The 20,980-nt window shown below is 39.4% G+C and overlaps 1 protein-coding gene across 1 annotated transcript in view; it reads right to left on the reverse strand.

Moving 5' to 3' along the window:
• Positions 1-20,980, reverse strand: part of PAK2 (p21 (RAC1) activated kinase 2) — a 105,395-nt gene that overhangs the window by 10,677 nt on the left and 73,738 nt on the right. The window contains exons 7-13 of the mRNA XM_081085347.1: positions 20,655-20,787; positions 18,938-19,001; positions 16,793-16,841; positions 16,186-16,298; positions 11,734-11,851; positions 7,967-8,066; positions 4,240-4,436 (exon numbers count right to left, since the gene is read on the reverse strand). Of these exons, the coding sequence (XP_080941473.1) occupies positions 4,240-4,436; positions 7,967-8,066; positions 11,734-11,851; positions 16,186-16,298; positions 16,793-16,841; positions 18,938-19,001; positions 20,655-20,787 (774 nt within the window). The remainder of the gene's footprint in view (positions 1-4,239; positions 4,437-7,966; positions 8,067-11,733; positions 11,852-16,185; positions 16,299-16,792; positions 16,842-18,937; positions 19,002-20,654; positions 20,788-20,980) is intronic.

Raw genomic sequence — 20,980 nt, forward strand, 5'->3', positions numbered from 1 at the left:
GACCCCAAATAGCTGCAGCAATCCTGAAAAAGGCCAAAGTAGGTGGGATCTCAATACCAGATATCAAGATGTATTACAAATCCACTGTTCTCAAAACTGCCTGGTACTGGCACAAGAACAGACATATAGATCAATGGAATAGAATAGAGAGCCCAGAAATCGATCCGAACCAATATGCTCAATTAATATTTGACAAAGGAGGCAAGAACATACAATGGAGTCAAGATAGTCTCTTAAATAAATGGTGTTGGGAAAATTGGACAGATACATGCAAAAATGAAACTAGACCACCAACTTATGCCATACACAAAAATAAAATCAAAATGGATGAAGGACTTAAATGTATGACAGGAAACCATAGAAATACTAGAAGAATCCAAAGGCAACAAAATCTCAGACATATGCCGAAGCAATTTCTTCACCGATACAGCTCCTAGGGCATTGGAAACTAAAGAGAAAATAAACAAATGGGACTACATCAAAATAAAAAGTTTCTGCACAGCAAAAGAAACCATCAACAAAACAACAAGAAAGCCCACTGCATGGGAGAACATATTTGCCAATGTTATCACCGATAAGGGCTTAATCTCCAACATTTATAGGGAACTCATACAACTTAACAAAAGGAAGATAAACAATCCAATCAAAAAATGGGCAAAGGACCTAAATAGACACCTTTCAAAAGAGGACATTCAGAAAGCCAAGAGACATATGAAATCATGCTCCAAGTCACTAATCAGTCGAGAGATGCAAATCAAAACAACAATGAGGTACCATTGCACACCTGTCAGAATGGCTATCATCAACAAATCAACAAATGACAAGTGCTGGAGAGGATGCAGAGAAAAAGGAACACTCGTGCACTGCTAGTGGGAATGTAGACTGGTGCAGCCACTATGGAAGACAGTATGGCATTTCCTCAAAAAACTAAAAATGGAACTCCCATTTGACCCCGTGATCCCACTTCTAGGAATATATCCCAAGAAAACAGAAACACCAATCAGAAAGGATATATGCACCCCTATGTTTATAGCAGCACAATTCACCATAGCTGAGATCTGGAAACAGCCTAAGTGCTCATCAGTAGATGAATGGATTAGAAAATTCTGATACATCTACACAATGGAATACTATGCTGCTGTAAAAAAGAAGGAATTCTTACCATTTGCAACAGCATGGATGGAACTGGAGAGCATTATGCTAAGTGAAATAAGCCAATCAATGATGGGAAAATACCACATGATCTCACTCATTTATGGATAATAAAGACCATTATAAATTTATGAACAAAAATAGATACAGAGGCAGAGCAGCCTCGAACAGACTGTCAAACTGCAGCGAGAAGGCTGGGGAGGGTTGGGGGGCAGGAAGGGGGGGGGTAAGAGACCAACCAAAGGACTGTATGCATGCATATACGCATGACCAATGGACATAAGACACTGGGGGGTAGGGGAGGCTGGGGGATTGTCAAGGGCGGGAAAAAAAGGAGACATATGTGATACTCTTTGTAATACTTTAAGCAATAAAACAATTAGGATTTCTTCCTAAATAAATAAATAAATAAATAAATAAATTCATTTCTATCCCTATGTTTCCCTTGGATAGTTTCTATTACTATCAATCACTTCTCTACAATGTATAATCTGCCATTGATCCAATCTCAAACACTGTAGTTTGTATCTGTAAGTTTAATTTTTTTAAAAAAATGTACTTCCAAGTCCAGGCTGGGTAACTCAGTAGAGCACTGTCCCAATTTGCCAATGTTTGATCCCCAGTCAGAGCATATACAAGAATCAACCAATGAATGCATAAATAAGTGGACAACAAATTGCTCTCTCTCAAAAAAAAAAAAAAATCAATAAATTTAAAAAGTACCTTCCAAATGTCTCTACTTAACATCTGGAATACAGTTATAAAGATTGTTTTAATGGCCTTTTGTGCCAATTCTTTTGTCTGTATCAGTTCTGGGTCAGTTTTTCTCCTCATATGGGTTATAGTTTTCCTGCTCTTTTGCCTGTCTGGTAAACTTTGACTGGGTATTTGGGTGCCAGATATATCTGGACTCATAAATATTCTTGAGCTTTGTCCTGGGACACAGTTACTTTGGAACAGATCCCTTTGGGTCTTGTTTTAGAATAAGATTTGTTAGACTACAAGCAGCATATAGTCTAGGGCCGTGGTCGGCAAACTCATTAGTCAACAGAGCCAAATATCAACAGTACAACGATTGAAATTTCTTTTGAGAGCCACATTTTTTAAACTTAAACTATATAGGTAGGTACATTGTTATTAACTTAATTAGGGTACTCCTAAGGCTTAGGAAGAGCCACACTCAAGGGGCCAAAGAGCTGCATGTGGCTCGCGAGCCGCAGTTTGCCCACCACAGGTCTAGGGTAATTATTTTCTATCACTGAGGAAGACTGTTGAGTCCTCTACTCAACATCCTGTGAAATATAAGGTTTACTCTTACAAGGTTTACTATTGCTGACAGAAGCAGGCACTATTCCCAGCCCTATGAGAGCATTGGGCACCATCCTCTCTAATCTTAGCAGATGGCTATATCCCCGGTCCTGGGCAGAGTACTCATACAGGTGTGCCAATCTCTGTTGAATGCTCAATGGAGATTTTTCACAAACCTCAAACCTTGTCTCTGCAAAGGTTTCTCCCCTCCTTTCCTCAGTCCCCAGAAACCACTAATTTCTTGTCTCTACAGAAATCTATAAAATGTATGCAGTCAATCCCCATTATGTGCAGATTCCACACATGCAAATTCACTTACTCACTCAAGTTTATTTGCAACTCCAAAATCAATACTCTCAGTGCTTTTGTGATCATTAATGGATATGTGCAGAGGTGAGAAGCACAGTGCTGAAGAGCTGTCTAGTATACCTAAGTGCAAGAAGGCTGTGATGTGCCTTGTGGAGAATATACATCTTTGATAATCTTCATTCAGGCATGAGTTATAGTGCTGTTGGCCATGAGTTCAATGCTATTCAATCACAATTGTTAAATAGAGTGTCTTTAAACAGAAACACACATAAAGGCAAGGCTGTATATCAATCAGTTGATTAGCTGTATATCAAAATGTTGTGACCTGAGGCTTTAGGAACCTAACCCTGTATTTTCCCTAGAAGCAATGGTTTCGCTTTCAATATTCAGTGTTTGCGGCTTGTAGAATCTAACCACCATGAATAAGAATCGAATGTAAATGGAATCATACAATATATGATCTTTGTGTTCGACTTCTTTCATGTAGCATAATGCTTTCAAGGTTCAATGTTTATGTATCTATATTTCATTCCTTTATTATGACTAAAATATATTCCATTATATGCATATACAATTTTTATTTATTCATTCATCAGGTGATAGACATTTGGGCTGTTTCTACCTTTTGGCTCATAAGAATGCTGCTATCAACATTTGTGTACAAGTTTTTGAGTGGATGTAAGCTTTTAATTCTCCTGGGAATATACACAGCACTAGAATTGCTGGGTTATATGTTACTCAATGTTAACTTTTAGAGGAACTTTTTCGAAGAGCTACATGCACCATTTACCTTTCCACTAGCAAAGTATAAGGGTTCCAATTTCTCCACATTCTCACCAACACTTATTATTCTTCAACTTTTTTATTATAGTCATTCTTGTAGGTGTGAAGTGCTATGATATTGAGCCATACATGGTGATTTAAAAGTAGAAGTAGAAGAAAAAAAAGAAAGGCAGGCAGGGAGGGAAGGAGGGAGGTAGGAAGGAAGGAACCCCGAAACTCTCCACCCTCAGCTGCTGAATATTTGTTTAAAGTCTACTGACCTCATCTGTATCTCAGGGCCCTCACTCTTTTGTTTGAATACAGGCTTTAACATTGCCATCTACACAGCTTTCTCACAGATGTGCTCTTGCTTTCCTCTTCTCTGTACCTAGGGGTACCAGAGGCCAAGGTTCAAAGTTGATAACCTGAAGGGTATGTCTAGGGACTCTTAACTCTGTAGAAAAGTGAGGAAATTCTTACTTATACACAAAATTAAAGCATTCAACTTACTAAAAATCTACAAACTCTTTCCCTAACACATTCAACTCAACCCAGAAGCAAATGATTTTTTAGATGCCGAGTGAAGGAAACAACTAGGTTTTATCAACTTTGCATCCTAAATTCTTGGCCAGTGCCTGGAACAAGCAGGTACTACCTAAATGTTTTAAATAAAAGTTTTTCTTAAAATAAGGCTGGTGTTTGTCTTACCCTCAAGGGATTTTCATTGAGGTATGGAGGCTCTCCTTCTACCATTTCAATAGCCATGATACCCAGAGACCATATGTCCACCTTAGGGCCATAAGCTTTCCGTGTAACCACCTCCGGTGCCATCCAGTATGGTGTGCCAACCATGGTACTTCGCTTGCTCTGCTCAGGGGTGATCTGGGCACAGAAACCAAAGTCAGCTATAAAACAAAACAAAACATCTAAAGTTAATGGTGTCCATTGATGGTTTTTTCTAAAGATTCACTTTAGATGACAAGAGAGGGAGAGGAAGAGGATTGATGTGAAAGCATAGCATCAACTGGCTGCTTCCTGCATGTCCCCTACCAGGGACCGAGCCTGTAACCCAGGCACATGTCCTTAACTGGGATTGAACCGGCCAGGGCAGATAACTTAATTAATTACATTTGACTACTCACCCACTTGTTTTTTAAGACTGTATTAATAAAGCCACTAGGATGGGTTTACAAATATTTTGATGATGTTACATACTCTCACTTTTTCACTTTAACTTCCCACAAGCAGAGGACAAATTATCAGGAGGTCTTTTATTCTAAATAATTAATTCTAACCAGAGAAAAAGGGGGGTGGGGAGAGGTAGAAGAGAATAAGGGGGGGAATAAATGGTGATGGAAAGAGACTTGACTTGGGATGGTAACAAACAATACAATGTACAGATGATGTATTATAGAATTGTACCCCTGAAACCTATATAATTTTATTAAGCAATGTCACTCCTATAAATTCAGTGAAAAAATTAATTCTGCCCTAAAGATTTTAATAAAGTTGAAAAAGGTCAAGAAGAAAAAGTTACCAAACAGGCAAAGGTCAGGAAATGGTAACTACTTTTGATGAAAACAAACAGAAGCTATTAACTACACAGCTGATAGCAGAGTCTAGAAAAAGAGCATGTTTAACTATAACTGTACCTACAATGTGCTCACCAGCAATACTCCCACCTCCTTATCTATATTAATAAAAGGGTAATATGCTAATTAGATCGGGTAGACTGGATGTCTTCCGGACAAAGCCATGGTGGTGGGGCTGAGGCAGAGGTGGTTAGGGGTGATCAGGCTGGCAGGGGAGAGCAGTTAGGGGGAGCAGGACGGCAGGGGAGAGCAGTTAGGGGCCATCAGGCTGGCAAGAGAGAGTAGTTAGGGTGACCAGGCCGGCAGGGGAGAGCAGTTAGGGGAATCAGGCAGGCAGGGGAGCAGTTAGGGGCATCAGGCAGGCAGAGGGGTTGGGGCTATCAGGCAGGCATGCAGAGTGGTTAGGGGCTATCAGGAAGGCAGATGGGTGGTTAGGAGCCAGCAGTCCAGATTGCTGCGGGGTTGGGCCTAAACCAGCAGTTGGACATCCCTCAAGGGGTCCTGGATTGGAGAGGGTGCAGGCCAGGCTGAGGGAACCCCCCACCTCCGTGCACGAATTTCATGCACTGGACCTCTACAGTGACCATTACAGTGGAACGGCCAGAACAACTGGTCACTATGATGTGTACTGACCACCAGGGGGCAGATGCACAACTCAGGAGCTGCCCCCTGGTGATCAGTGCGCTCCCATGGGGGAGCGCCACTCAGCCAGAAGCTGGGCTCATGGCTGGTGAGCACAGCGGCGGTGGTGGGAGCCTCTCCTGCCTCCAAGGCAGTGCTAAGGAGCAGTGAGCTGAGTGGTAAGGAGCAGTGAGCAGGTGAGCGGTAAGGAGTGAGGGGTCCAGAGCTGTGAGAGGGCGCAGGCCGGGCTGAGGGAACCGCCCCCCCCCCCCAGTACACGAATTTTGTGCACCGGCCCTCTAGTTTTATAATAACTGAATAGCAGAATGCCTTGTTTAGTGGCAAAGTCAGGATGAGAACCTAGAATTTTTTCCTCTCTCCCATTCTGTTCCATATGTAACTACTGTTAATGTTTATGTTTGCAATCTTTACTTTTTTCCTCCTCTAAAAAATTATTTCCAGAGCTTTTATATTTGTTTATTCTTTATTTAATTTTTAAAATATTACTATAGTTGAATATAAATGTAAACTTTACACTTTTTGTTATGCATTTACATACATACAAATAATATCTATGAACCACTTGATTCATTCTATCTAATTAAGATATTTTGTAAACTTTTAAAAAACAATTTTTAGAGATCTTTCCATATTAATACATTGAACTACCTCATTATTATAACTATACAATACTAAAGAATATACAAAAACAAAAGAATATAAAAAAATCGTAACATTTAACCATTCCTGTACCACTAGACATTTAACATATTTTGGTTTTTCTTACAATGCTGCAGAGAACATCTTTGTAATTGTGCATATGTTTAGTAATTCTATAGGAGTGAATCCTGAAAGAACAATTGTTAGATGAAATCATACTATCCATAGCTAAAATAAGAGCTTATAAAAAAACAGATGTTGTTCCCAATACCTTATAAGAATTAACATATCTAATCCTCATGATATCTCTATTAGACAGGTACATTACTATTATTCTCATTTTACAAACGGGGAAACAGACACATATATTTTTAGATAACTTACCCAAGATTATTCATCTAGTAAGCAGAAGAGCTAGGATTAAGTATTATCTGAAAAAGTCCAATTCAGTTTACGTATGTATTCACTAAAAATGTATGAAACTGTCAATTTTTAACTTGCCCACTAAGATGAAGGTTAGTAATTTTATATTTTGACCATCTGATAGAACCTAGACCCCTTTTCTTGTGGTTGAATAATTTTTAAAGGATGTATCTTAAGGAGATGCTGAAAAAGCAGCGAAACTCGAGCAGAACAGAAGAAAAAGTTTTTGGTTTCTTGATCCAAGAAATGCCTTGAGTTTTGCATAGTTGGAGAAACCTCAGTAGAAGTTCCTTTTTATTAAAAAAAAAAGAAAAGAAAAAAGAAGTTCTTAAATCCTACAGAGGGCATGGTTGGAAGTGAGACATTATAACTAGCAGAGGAAAAAGAACCTATGATTTCCCCCCCCCATGACTCTACCATGCCTGATACAGAAGATACATATGAAAAGAGGGTTATAAGAGTTTTTTTCCCTTATCATTTCCAAGGTCAGGGTCACAAAGGCCTTCAAATGATTAGGCCACGTTTCCAAATCCAATGAAAGTGGAACAGCATGACCTAAAAGATAGCAGAGCCCAGCCGATGTGACTTAGGGGTTGAGCATCAATCTATGAGCCAGGAGATCACAGTTGGATCCCCATTAGGGCACATGCCTGGGTTGAAGGCTGGATTACCAGTAGGGGGCGTACAGGAGGCAGCCAATCAATGATTCTCTCTCATCATTGATGTTCTATCTCTCTTTCCCTCTCTTCCTCTTAAATTGAAAAAAAAAAAAAAAAGATAGCAGAAACAAATTCAAGTTCATCTTTAGAAGATAGCACCAACATTATGATAGTCCTAGGTACTGTTCCTTAGTGTTTTAATCTCCAGAAGAATTCTTTGAGATAGATATTATTTTCCATATTATATAAATGAGAAAAACACGAAGAGATTAAGTAACTCACCTAAAATTATTCAACAAGTATAGCAGCTCTGCTATTTAAACACAGGCTGTCCTGCTGAGAGTCCATATTCTTTACCACTATTCTCCCTCCCTCTCAATCTATTAAGTCATAACAATATTAATAGCATAAGAGGTTTTTATTTAAATAAAAGGCAAAAAATAATAAATAACAAATGTTATTTGTTCATTTGTTACTCACTAAGTTTAACTGATCCTTCCATCCCCAAAAGCACATTGTCACTTTTGATGTCTCTGTGGATCACTTGATTAGCATGTAAAAACTCCAATGCCTGTAAACACTGAACAGAAGAAAAAAACAATTAATAAAACAGTCTCTGAAAGGTCTAAGGAAGGTTTACATACAGTACAGGCCTGGGCATCGCTTCTAGTATCCAGCAGAAGACACTGCAATACTTATGTTTATAAAGAAAAAACATCCTTTTATGTGCAAAGTTATAAAAATAAGACAATTAATTAGATCCATTATCTCCCACCCACTGGTCTTACCCAGAAACAATTATTAAATGATGTCTTATCTAGTCCTATCATTCTGTATTCAGTATTTTCATTTATAAAATGACTAGAGGCCGAGTACACGAATTCGTGCACGGGTGGGGTCCGGTCAGATCAGGCTATAAGGAGGAGATGGTGGGAGGCTGGCCAGTCGGCCCACCCTGATCAGGCCCAATCAGGGCCGGGTGACTGGGGAAAGGGGCTGCAGGTGACTGGCTGGCGGGCACTGCCCCTGAATGGGGTGGGGGGTGCCGATGGGGGGGGGGGCCCAGTGGCCTGGGGAAGGGGCCATGGGTGGTTGGCTGGCTGGCCCTGCCCAATTTGGGTGGGGCCAGGCAGGGGGAGGGGACTGAAGGAGGTTGACCAGCTGGCCCCACCCCCTATTAGGGTGGGGTGGGGCAATCAGGGGTGGGGCTGGCTGGGGGAGGGGCTACGGGCCGATCAGGGTGGTGGGCCATCAAGGGCGTGGCCAGCCAGGGGAGGGGCTGCAGTAGGTTGGCTGGCCAGCCCCGCCCCCTGTTGGGGTGGGGGGTGCAATTAGGGGTGGGGCAGCCAGGGGGAGGGGCTGCAGGAGGTTGGCTGCCCAGCCCCACACCCTATTGGGGTGGGGGGGTGCGATCAGGGGTGGCCGGCCGAGGGGATGGGCTGTGGGACTATGGTGGTGGGGCGGGCTGATTGGGGCTGGGGCTGGCTGGGGGAAGGGAGGGGATGTTTGGCTGGTGGTCCGCTCTTGATTGGGGTGGGAGAATCCAATCAGGGGCGGGCGGCAGTGGGGAGAGGCCAGGAGGTTGGCCAGCTGGCCTCACCCCCTGATCGGGCTGGTTCGCTGGCCACAGTGGGCGTCATAGCGACAAGTTGTTAGGGTCGTTATGGTTGTTATGGTAGCTGGCTTTTTATATATATAGATAGGTGAGTCTATATCATTTCTAGGCCTTTTCAAGGTTTAAGTGCTTAAAGGTATACAGCACCTGCAAACATGCACAAGGCTCTTTAGAAATCACTTCAATAGTAAAGGATAAAATTGTGATTATTCCTACATAAAACTCAGATACTCAAGTCTAATCAATATGCCATGAAAAGTGGGTAAGATTGTGGCTGGTATGGTTCCATTTAGCTGTTCATCAATATGATATAAGATGTTTTCTTCATTTCTTCTATGGTGAATTTTACATAAAGCTAATATCCACAACCTAGACACCAATGATAAAGGAATAACTTTCTTCTTCTGCTAATGTTTCAGAAAGCAGAATGAGTCCAAAGCGAGGAAAAATTTCTCCCTGCTTCCTTAAATACAAGAATGAGATTAGAGTCCAGTCAATGTGGCCTAGTTGGTTGAGTATCATCCTATGCACCAGGAGGTCACCTGTTCAATTCCCTGTAAGGGCATATGCCCGGATTACAGGCTCAATCCCCAGTAGAGGGAGTGCAGGAGGCAGCCGATCAATGATTCTCTCTCATTACTGATGCTTCTATCTCTCCCTCCCTTTCCCTTCCTTTCTGAAATCAATAAAAATATACTTTAAAATAAATAAATAAATAAATAATTTTAATTGATTTTTTTTTTGGGGGGGTGGGGGGGGAGGGAGAAACATTGATGTAAGGGAGAGAGAGAGAGAGAGAGAGAGAGAGACATCAATCAGTTGCCTCACACAGGTGCCCCGACCAGGGATCAAACCCATAATCTAGGAATGTGCCCTGACCGGAAATTGAATCCCCAACTTTTCAGTATATGGGACGACACTCTAACCAACTGAACTACACCAGTCAGGGTGAAAATCTTGTACTATTCATTCAAGGAAAAAATAAACTATGTGTATTATTACACTACATTTACCAAGCATTTAAGAAGATTCCTGAAAATAAGAAATTTCCAGAAAAATATTTGTACAAATAGAAATAAACTTGTCACAATTAAAGGAACTCCTAAAATAACTTTTATAGTATATCAATTATGAAAAACTATTAGGAAAAAATTAAGTATAAATTCTTGTTTTTATCAGCTTTTATATAACCAATATTTTTTTGTTTAGAGATATGCTATTAAACTATCATATTCATTAAAAAATTCTTACTTCCTTCCCTACTAAACAACCAAAGAAGCTACCCCCCTGCCCCTTACATGGAGAACAATTAAAATTTTCAAAGAAGCCCTAGCTGGTGTGGCTTGATTGGTTGGAGTGTGGGTTTGATTCCTGGTCCGGGCACATACCTAGGCTGTAGGTTTGATCCCCTGTTGGGGTGTGCATAGGTTGGGATACACATACATCAGGCAACCTATCAGTTTCTCTGGCACATCTATGTTTCTTTCTCTCTCTCTCTCCCCCTCCCTCCCTCCCTCCCTTCCCCTCTCTCTAAATAATCAGTAAAATGTATCCTTGGGTGAGCATCAAAAAACCCTTCAAAACACAATAGTCTTAAGAACTTTTACAATTTTGTCCACTGAAATAATGATTCCTATGATATTCAAAGGTAGTATCACATTTCAGTGACAATAAGCAAATCATTAACCTAAGTCTCATCTGTAGGAAAGATTAGCTGGAAGAAGGAAGGCTCCTGTTTTGAGTTAACTTAGGCAATTTGGCAGAACTTATGATTTAAAATCAGACAGTAGGTCTAGTAATCTATAATAATAAAAGTATAATATGCTAATTAGACCAGACATCCTTCCAAAAAAGCAAGGGCTGCGAGGGAAGCCGGGGTCCCGGGTGCCTGCTGGCGGCTGGAAAAAAGCTGGTGCCAGCAACCAGGGCAAGGAAGGTCTACTCTTGCACGAATATTCATGCATTGGGCTTCTTGTTCATTAATAAATGTCAAGGAACAACCAGTTTCTTTACTTTCAATAAGATTAATAAAGCCAGAAGCAGATGTATTAACACTTAAGGTGAACATATGTACTGCTTTGCACGAAGGAGGGTTTGTGTCCTCTGTTGAGTGGTGTATTTTTTTAAAATTGATTTTTTTAAAGAGAGAGAAACATTGATTTGAGAGAGAACCATTGACAGGCCACCTCCCATACATACCCGGACTGGGGATCAAACCAGAAACATGGGTATGTGCCCTGACCAGGAATGGAACCTGCCACCATACAGTACATGGGCTCCTCCAACCAACTGAGCCACACTTGGCCAGGGTGAGTGGTGTATTTTTAATGACATACATGTCTCAAAAGCATCATGTTTGGATAATGAATTATAATGATGATCCCACTGAAATTCACCTGTGAGTTTCACTCTTCAAAGGTCCATGCTTCATTGCAGAATTATCTTACACATGAAGGAAAGGGCTGAAACTCTCAAGTAGAATGAAATGGTATGGGAAAAAACATGTAGAGAATGTGTACAGAGAAAGGATTACACTCAATAAAATTTACCTGTGTGAAAAAAAAACTTTCCCTTTTTTCATCTCCTGCTAACCGCACATCACCATAACTTAACAAAATGGCAGCAAACTCACCTCTCTGCACACAGCAGCAATCTGAGCCTCATCCATGCAGGTTTCTGTTACAACATCAGTAAGTGATCCCCCAGCAAGGTACTCCATCACTACAAACAATTCGTCTCCCACCAGGAAACTAAAAAAAACACAAAAAATACACTCAGTCTTCTATTTTCTAAACACATGGCACTCTTGAATGTTGAAGAATTCAAAGTTTAGGCGCCTTCCTAACAAAACTAGAAAGCTGATAGCTCTGAGAGGTAGGAAGACAACTGGAGAGCTGCTATGTAACAGCACAGAAAAATAACTGAGGGTCATTATGATTTTCCTGAATCACATTAAAGTTTTACCACAATTGTAACTTGAGTGCATAGGTAGACTTATTCATCCTGTTTGACAAATGAACAGACAGAAGCTTGGAGAGGTTAAGTAACTCATCTAAGGTAACACAGCTAGTAAGTGACAAAACCAGAATCTGAACCCAAGTATGAAGTGGCTACAAAGCTTATGGCTTTTATTTTTTTATTTTTATTTAAAAATAAAATATTTTTATTTTTATATTTTTAAAATAAATCTTTATTGTTCAAATTATTACAGGTGTTCCTCTTCCACCCCACCCCCCATAGCTCCCCTACACCCGGTTCCCACCCTACTCCATGCCCTTACCCACCCTCCCCGTCCTCGTCCATAAGTGCACGATTTTTGTCCAGTCTCTTCCCACACCCTACACTCCCTTCTCCCCCAGAATTGTCAGTCCACTCCCTTTCTAAGCCCCGAATTCTATTATATTCACCAGTTTATTCTGTTCATCAGATTTTTTATTCACTTGATTTTTAGATTCACTTGTTAATAGATATGTATTTGTTGTCACTTTGTTGTTCATAATTTTTATCCTTACCTTTTTCTTCTTCCTCCTCTTCTTAAAGAATACCCTTCAGCATTTCATATAATACTGGTTTGGTGGTGATGAACTCCTTTAGCTTTTTCTTATCTGTGAAGCTCTTTATCTGGCCTTCAATTCCAAATGATAGCTTTGCTGGGTAGAGTAAACTTGTATGTAGGTTCTTGCTATTCATCACTTTGAATATTTCTTGCCACTCCCTTCTGGCCTGCAAAGTTTCTGTTGAGAAATCAGCTGACAGTTGTATGGGTACTCCCTTGTAGGTAACTAAGTGTTTTTCTCTTGCTGCTTTTAAGATTCTCTTTTGCTCTTGGCATTTTAATTATGATGTGTCGTGGTGTGGTCCTCTTTGGATTCCTTTTGTTTGGGGTTCTCTGTGCTTCCTGGATTTGTAAGTCTATTTCTCTCACCAGGTAGGGGAAGTTTTCTGTCATTATTTCTTCAAATAGGTTTTCAATATCTTGTTCTCTCTCTTCTTCTGGCACCCCCATAATTCGGATGTTGGTGTGCTTGAAGTTGTCCCAGTCTCCTTACACTATCTTCATATTTTTGGATTCTTTTTTCTTTTTGATTTTCCGGTTGGGTGTTTTTTGCTTCTTCGTATTTCAACTCTTTGACTTGATTCTTGGGATCCTCTTGTCTGCTGTTGGATCTCTGTATATTATTCTTTATTTCAGTCAGTGTATGCTTAACTTCTAATTAGTCCTTTTTCATGCCCTTGAGAATCGCACTAAATTTCTCAGAGGTTTCTAGAAGATTCTTGAGTAATCTTATAACTGTGGTTTTGAACTCTATATCCAGTAGTTTGCTTTCCTCCATTTCTTTCATTTGTGAAATGTTTCTTTGTCTCCGCAGTTTTTATGCTTCCCTATGTTGATAGAGTGGCTTTGTGTGCTAGGTGTCCTATAGGGTCCAATGGCTCAGCCTCCCTAATTACCTGAGGTGGACACTCTTGGTGCATCCCTTTGTGGGTTGTGTGCACAGTCTTGTTGTAGTTAAGCCTTGATTGCTGTTGGTATCACTGGGAGGAATTGACCTCCAGGCCAATTGGCTGTGAGGACCAGCTGTATCTACAATGGAAGAGCTGCTGTGCAGGAGACACCCTTATGGGGCAGGACTTGCTTCAGTGGGGCTTTGGTGCTCACTGAGTCTGCCCCGAGTGTGTCTCTTATGGATGCAAAGAGTTGTACTCTGGTATGGTCTCACTCTGACCACTGGGTACAGTGGCTCTTGGATCTCCAAGGAGGTGCAAAGTCAGCCACTGCCTGAGGCCACCCAACAGGAGCTACAGAGAGATCTGTAGATTCCTCCTCTTTATTTGGGGTTTGGAGGTGCCCAGATGAGGCCCAGCTGTGAAGCAGTGCAGGCTGGTGTAGAGCCTTGGGCCTTCTTTTGGAAGCTCTGGGGCTCTCTGACCCAGCTGCAGTTTGTTAGGTTTTAAATTGCAAAAGGCCAGGCCATTCATATGCAAAAGTTGCTGAGCACAGCTTGGGTGGGGTTGTAAATTGGGTGGGGCAGGGTCTCAGGGAATCACCACAGGGCAGAGCAAACAGCAATGGCTGCCCGTCATCCCTGCCCTGAAGAGGTCCCTGGGTCTCTGTGTTCCACGCCCCGTGCAGGAACAATGATTGCTGCAAGCACCTCTGAGAGAAAGCCACCTTCTTGTTCCGGCCCGATGCCAGACAGTCCAGTTTTTCCCCCGTATGAGTCCGGGTCCCCAGAATCTCACCCGGAACTGGAGTTCAGAGCAGTCGGGAGCTTGTATCTCCCTCCTGATTGAGAAAGACAACAGCATACCAAGTTGCCAGCCTGTTTCGTGCGCGCCTCCATACTTCCACACCTCTGCACCTCCTCCCAGTCTCAGTGCACTTTTCTCTGTCCTTCTAGTTGTATAAATTCCACTCAGCCAGCCTTCCCGTGGTTCTTGATGGTATCTGTTTTGTCTTTTAGTTGTAATTTTGATGTGGTTGTACAAGGCAGCAAGTTCAGGTGTTTACCTATGCCACCATCTTAGATCCTCCCCAAAAATCTTTTTAATAACTAGATAGGATCCGGTTAGTTTTTGTAGCTGGGGCTGGACCATCAGCCTCTTGCGTGCTAAACTTCTGGCCCTTGGATGGTACATAGGGTTTGGTGTGACTGGGAGGTTCCAGGGGCCTGGGCAAATGCCTGTACATATCTCAGTCCTTGCGAGGACCAGAAAGCAACATGGAGCCACAGCCCTTGGGGGAGCCCAGGTCCAGCTGCTTAAAGATGTGGATCTAGCCCCCAGCCTTGAAGATGTGGCTCAGGGGATGGCTGTTCACACGAAGTGCACACAACCTTCAGATTGGGCACCTAGTCCCTATAACCACAGTGGTTTTGCCCTCTGGCCGGGAAGCTTCCTCTTCTGGATCATTCAGGAAAGGGACCCAGCTGGCCAGTTGGTGGACTCATGAACAACCTCTTCAGCACCATTAGGTTGAAGGTGGAGTTGGTTTGTCTAGCCAGAAACCTGTACGGCTTGATCAACAGCCTTGGGTAGATGTTTTGGCTTTTGGGCTCCTTGCACCAAACCTTTGGTTTTTGTTGTGGCAGATGTCAACTCCCATGATGGCACCTTCTGCTCCACCAGGTCCGGAAAGCTTATGGCTTTTCTTAACCACCATGATACACCAACTTAAAATACTATGCTTAAATGTATCTGGTAAGTTTATTTCTATGAACATGTTCCTCATTACTATGGCTAAAGTCTAAAAAATGAGTTATCATTATAAGAAAATCACCTATAATCCCCTATCTCCAATATAATCACTACTATAATTTCCATTACTTTTCTATTACTCTTCTTACATTCACATGTATGTAACTGCTTTTAAAAAACACACAAGAGCTATGCCCTGACTGGCTATTGCTCAATGATTAGAGCGTCAGCCTACGCACCCAAAGGTTGTGGGTTCAGTTCCTGGTCAAGGGCATGTACCTGGGTTGCAGGTTCAATCCCTGGCCCTGGTTGGGGTATGTGTGGGAGGCAACCAATAGATGTGTCTCTCTCACATAAATGTTTCTCTCTCTTTTTCTCCCTCCCATCCATTTTCTCTAAAAAGCAATGAAAAAAATATTCTCAGGTGAGGATTAACAACAACAAAATAATAATAAAATAAAAAATGCACAATAGTTTTAAGATATGTTTTTAAAACATCAATTCCTAAATTAAATAAGGTTTTGAGAGACATAGCATTTGCTCATAAAAGCATCTGAAATAAAAATTCACCTAAAAGTTTAAAAACTACGTGGCCTATCACCTCTGTTGGTCAAGATATGAATGACCTTCTCTTAATGTTTCTGCTTCTGAACATTTATAATTAATATTAACGCCAGCAGCAATGTCTTTCATTTAAGTGCCTTCTCTCACTTGCTAAGTAATATTTATGTTAAACTGAAAATGTGCTATTTTTACCTTCTCCTTTAAGCTTACTTTTCAGCATTGGCATTCTACTGTGGTTTCACTAAAGTGACTAACCCCCAAAACCATGAGACTTAAAATTTTCACATTTTTGTCCCAATGCTTAAGAAATATTCATATTTACCTGTCCAAGAAGTTAACTATGTTGGGGTTCTTTAATTCTTTCATCACCAGAATCTCATTAATGATCAATTCCTTCTTTGGCTGTTTCTGTAAATTAATCTGTTTGATAGCAACCTATAATGGCAATAGAATTTTTTAAAAATTAGAAGTTTCCTAATTCTCTTATAAAATTACAAATACCAATCAGGTAATAATTTAATTTATTGTATACTAGTATGTTATATAATGAAATTATAATAATTAGTTATTATAATTATAATTTATAATTAGGTGGTACTTTTATTTCCACACTGCCTATGCACAAAGCTTTGTAATACATAGAGCCCAGATGTTTTTAGATTTCTCTTAAAGCTGATTAACCAACCCAAGCTCAGCTCATTCCAAGCTGGGAAAATAATTTTTTAAATATTTGCTTATTTATGAAACAATGCATTAATTGTCCCCCCCTTAATAAAGTGCTACAAAATTACACAGAAAATAAAATTATGTAGAATAATTCAACATATCCAACTGAAAAAGAGATTTTTATTGATTAGTCACAGGTTCATCCAGTTTCCTCTTGTACTAAAACCTAATGGTAACACCCAGAACAATGAAAAAGTAGCTACCTCCTGTCCCAATGCCACATCAGTAGCAGTGAAAACTGTACCAGAAGCCCTAGGAGGAAAAAAACACAACCAGATTTAAGGTTTCTAAATCACTATCATTTATAACATCCAAAGACTTTATACTTAGAACTGAAAAAGGATTACACATTTAAGAATTAATAACATCTTTAACAAGAGTAAAAACAAAATAAAAATACAGTAAAACAAAAGTAAAAATAAAAAGGGGGAAAAATTAAAAAAAGAAGCAATCCCTGTGGCCCAAACGTAGGTTAGAAATTTGTCACAAATTTCATATCTACAAAAATGGAGAAAAAAGATAAAGGGGGAAAAAAAAGTAACATATACCCATGGATCCAATTCTCTAAAAAACAAAGAACTAAACCACCCTGCTTGGCTCTGTGGCTGAGCATTGACCTATGAACCTGGAGGCCAGGGTTCAAATCCAGGTAAGGGCATATGACCAGGTTGTGAGCTTGACCCTTAGTAGGGGGTATGCAGGAGGCAGCCGATCAATGATTTTCTCTCATCACTGATGTTTCTATCTCTCTCTCTTCCCCCCACTCCCTCTCTGAAATTAATAAAAATATGTTTAAACAACAACAAAGAACTACAAATAAATCTGAAGGTTTTTGTGAGCCCTTTCTAAAGGCATCCTCTTTCTTCCCCAAAGTAATGTGCATTTGTTCATTTTGTATTTGATGTATGTCAGTTCCATGCATTTCTCTATACTTTATCTACAAAGAACACAGATCTGTATCTCTACAAAATATATTTAACATACTTTTTAAAATACATTTTAAAATTAAAATTGATGTTAGAGAGAGGAAGGAAAAGGGGTGGGATGGAGAGAGAGAGGAGAGAGAAACATCAATCAGCTGCCTCCAGCATGCACCCCAACTGGTGATTGAACCTGAAACCTGGGCATGTGCCCTGACTAGGAATCGAACCAGCAACCCTTCAGTGCATAGGACAATGCTCAATCAAGCTACATGGGCCAAGGTTAACATAATTCTTAAACTTCATAAAAATGATTTAACTTTATGTATTTTTTCTGCAATTTTCTCTTATAATTTAACATTGAATTTGGGATGGTCATCGAAATAGATTTTATTCTTTCTTGTTCTTTTCCCCCCCTTTGCTTTTTGTTAGATATCATTCTTATTCACTCATAATTATTAAATATACAAGGTGGGGAAAAGTAGGTTTACAGTTGTGAGTACACGAAACACAGTTCATTTTTATATTATTATTTATTAATTATTTTTTTCCATACAAACACCTACAAACCTACGTTTGCTCCAACCTGTATCATTCCATTTACTAGTATTACCATTTATCCATTATCATGCTTAAAATGTGATTCTTAATTTTTGTTATTAAAACCAGTGCTGCAATTAAATTAAGTTTTTAAAAAGAAATTCATAAGGAAACTTTCAAAAATAATGTTAAGCTCTCTTTCTAAATTCACAGAACATTTTCCAGAGATTAATAACATTAAAAATTCCAGATGTTCATCTGTTCCTAAGCAACAGGCAAAGTGTTTAGTTAATATAGTTTAAAAATACAAATTACTGGAAAAAATTAAATAATCAGTAGATTCAAAGATAGTGAATAGATGTAATTAAAATGTATGTTTTTATTGTCTATAATATTGTAGTAAATGTTCCTACAGTCTTAAATATATTTGAAGGACAATTTTTCCACCCATCTAATCTCTTATTACCAATGGGAAATACCATTTAAGAAGAAACAATGTATACTCGTGCCCTAGCTAGGTAGCTCACTTAGTTAGAGCATCATCCTGATATGCCAAGGTTGGGGGTTCAATTTGGGTAGAGTACATACAAGAATCAACCAATAAATGCATAAATAAGTGGAACAACAAATTGATGTTTGTTTCTTTTTCCCTCTCCCCTCTCTCTAAAATCAATAAAAAGAAAAAAACCCACAGAAAACAATGTACAGTTGTTGCTAAATAATAGTTTTTTCATAGCATCTAAAAAGAAATACATTACTTATTTACACAAATCTAAGGACATCACTCAGAGAATATTATGAGTGCTCAATGTCAGCAAGCAAAAGAGATATCATGCTGTACCTCCAGTAAGTATTGAATATAGTGATAAAACAGTCACAAATACTTACCCCTGCCCAATTTTTTCGTATCTTGTATATTTTTTCTTAGGGTCACCTATGCTCACAATAGTTCCTATTTTAAACAAAAAAACCCCCCAAAAATTATAAGCTCAGTCAAGCATTTTTAAATTGTAAATTAATTCTGATGTCATTATTCCTTTTAATAAACTCCATTGATTTTAGAATAGTAGTTTTCAAACATTACATTAAATCTCAAAATACTGTGTTTCAACCACAAACACTAAAAAAACTTAAATATATAAATAATATCCAAATGAATAACCCTAATTGGCTTTTCTGACTATACAAATATATCTTTGGTCTTACAATGTATTTAGAAAACTACTTATCAGTATAAAAATTACTTTAATATGAACTAAGCACACATCTGTTTTAGGAAAGGTCACAAAGTTACAACTAAGAAAAAAGTTTTAGAACTAGGCTGTTGGGCATAAAACTATAACTTATATTTTTATTACCAGTAAGTGAAAACATGAGAAAACCAAATTTTCACTTGCTTGCCCTAGCTGGTTTGGCTCAGTGGATAATGTGTCGGCCTGAGGACTGAAGGGTCCCAGGTTCGATTCTGGTAACGGGCACATGCCCGAGTTGCAGGCTCGATCCCCAGTAGGGGATGTGCAGGAGGCAGCCCATCAATGATTCTCTTTCATCATTGATGTTTCTATCTCTCTCTCTCCCCATTCCTCTCTGAAATCAACAAAAATATATAAAAAAAATTTTTTTTTCACTTGCTCAAGGTGAAAGGAGACAGGAATATAGCAAGGAAACTCACATATAACCCACAAGTCTACAGCCACTATAATTACAGTATTTTTTCTTAATCCCTCCATGTAGGTGTTCATTAAGGCTATAGTTGCTGTAGACCTGCAAATCAGACATTATCATTACTCTCTCCCTGGCACTATGTAAATTATTTCCAATGCTTGATCCAGGCCAATGATAGTTGATGGATGAAAAAAAATCCATTTTATGTTTACAAATATATCCATACAAGAAGGCCACTTTGTTTAGTTCTTATGGTCATTTTATATTCTCATACTGAGAAGCTATAGGTATGTATAAATATATACAAACTTCCTCTGATAAAGTTTCCAACTGTGAATCTTAGATTTGGCCCTTTGGGAAAAAGTGTTGCTCCAAAGGTACTAAATTATTGGAGAGAAGTTGCTCACTAGTCAACACATAATAATAAATAATCAAAGAAGAATATTTTGGGAGCTTTTTCAGATTTTAATTGAAGTTGTTTCTAGAAGTCAACAATTTATTCTTTTGTCTTAAGGTAAAATATAGGGTATAAGTTAAAGTCCATCTGGGCCAGCCCTAGCTGGTTTGGCTCAGTGGATAGAGCGTCAGCCTGCAGACTGAAAGGTACCAGGTTCAATTCTGGTCAAGGGCACGTACCTCAGTTGAAGACTCCCAGCCCTGGTCGGGGCACATCTGAGAGGCAACCAATCGATGTGTCTCTCTCACATCGGTGTTTCTCTGTCTCTCCCTCTCCCTTCCACTCTTTCTAAAAATCAATGGGAAAATATCCCTAGGTGAGGATTTAAAAAAATAAATAAAATAAACAGCTATTTGGAGCGTTTAAAAATACATACATACATACATACATACATATACATACATACATACATATCCATCTGGGCCAAATGTTTCAAGAGCTGTCAATAATTTCAGAATAATGTAAAATGTAGGAAATACATACTTAATTTCTCCATAATTTCTTCATCTGTCATTTTGGTCTTCTTTTTCTGTTTGTCAGAAGACTTGGCACCACCATCAATATTAGAATCACCAACTGGTGCAGGAATAGGGTCAATTACAGACCGTGTATAAATCTGCAAAGAGACAGTTAATTACTGAGACTTGAGGGAAAATGTTTTTATGTATTTTTACTGGCACACTATTCACTTTTTTGATTTTTGACCAAAACTAAGTTGTCTCCAGTGTTCTAAAGAATGAGAATAGTATTTTCAGATCTGTCTTTAAAAAAGATTTGTAGGAAAAAACCCGACTTGTAACTAAGAATAA

The sequence above is a fragment of the Myotis nattereri genome, assembly GCF_964212035.1.
Source record: "Myotis nattereri genome assembly, chromosome: 3".
Taxonomy (NCBI): domain Eukaryota; kingdom Metazoa; phylum Chordata; class Mammalia; order Chiroptera; family Vespertilionidae; genus Myotis; species Myotis nattereri.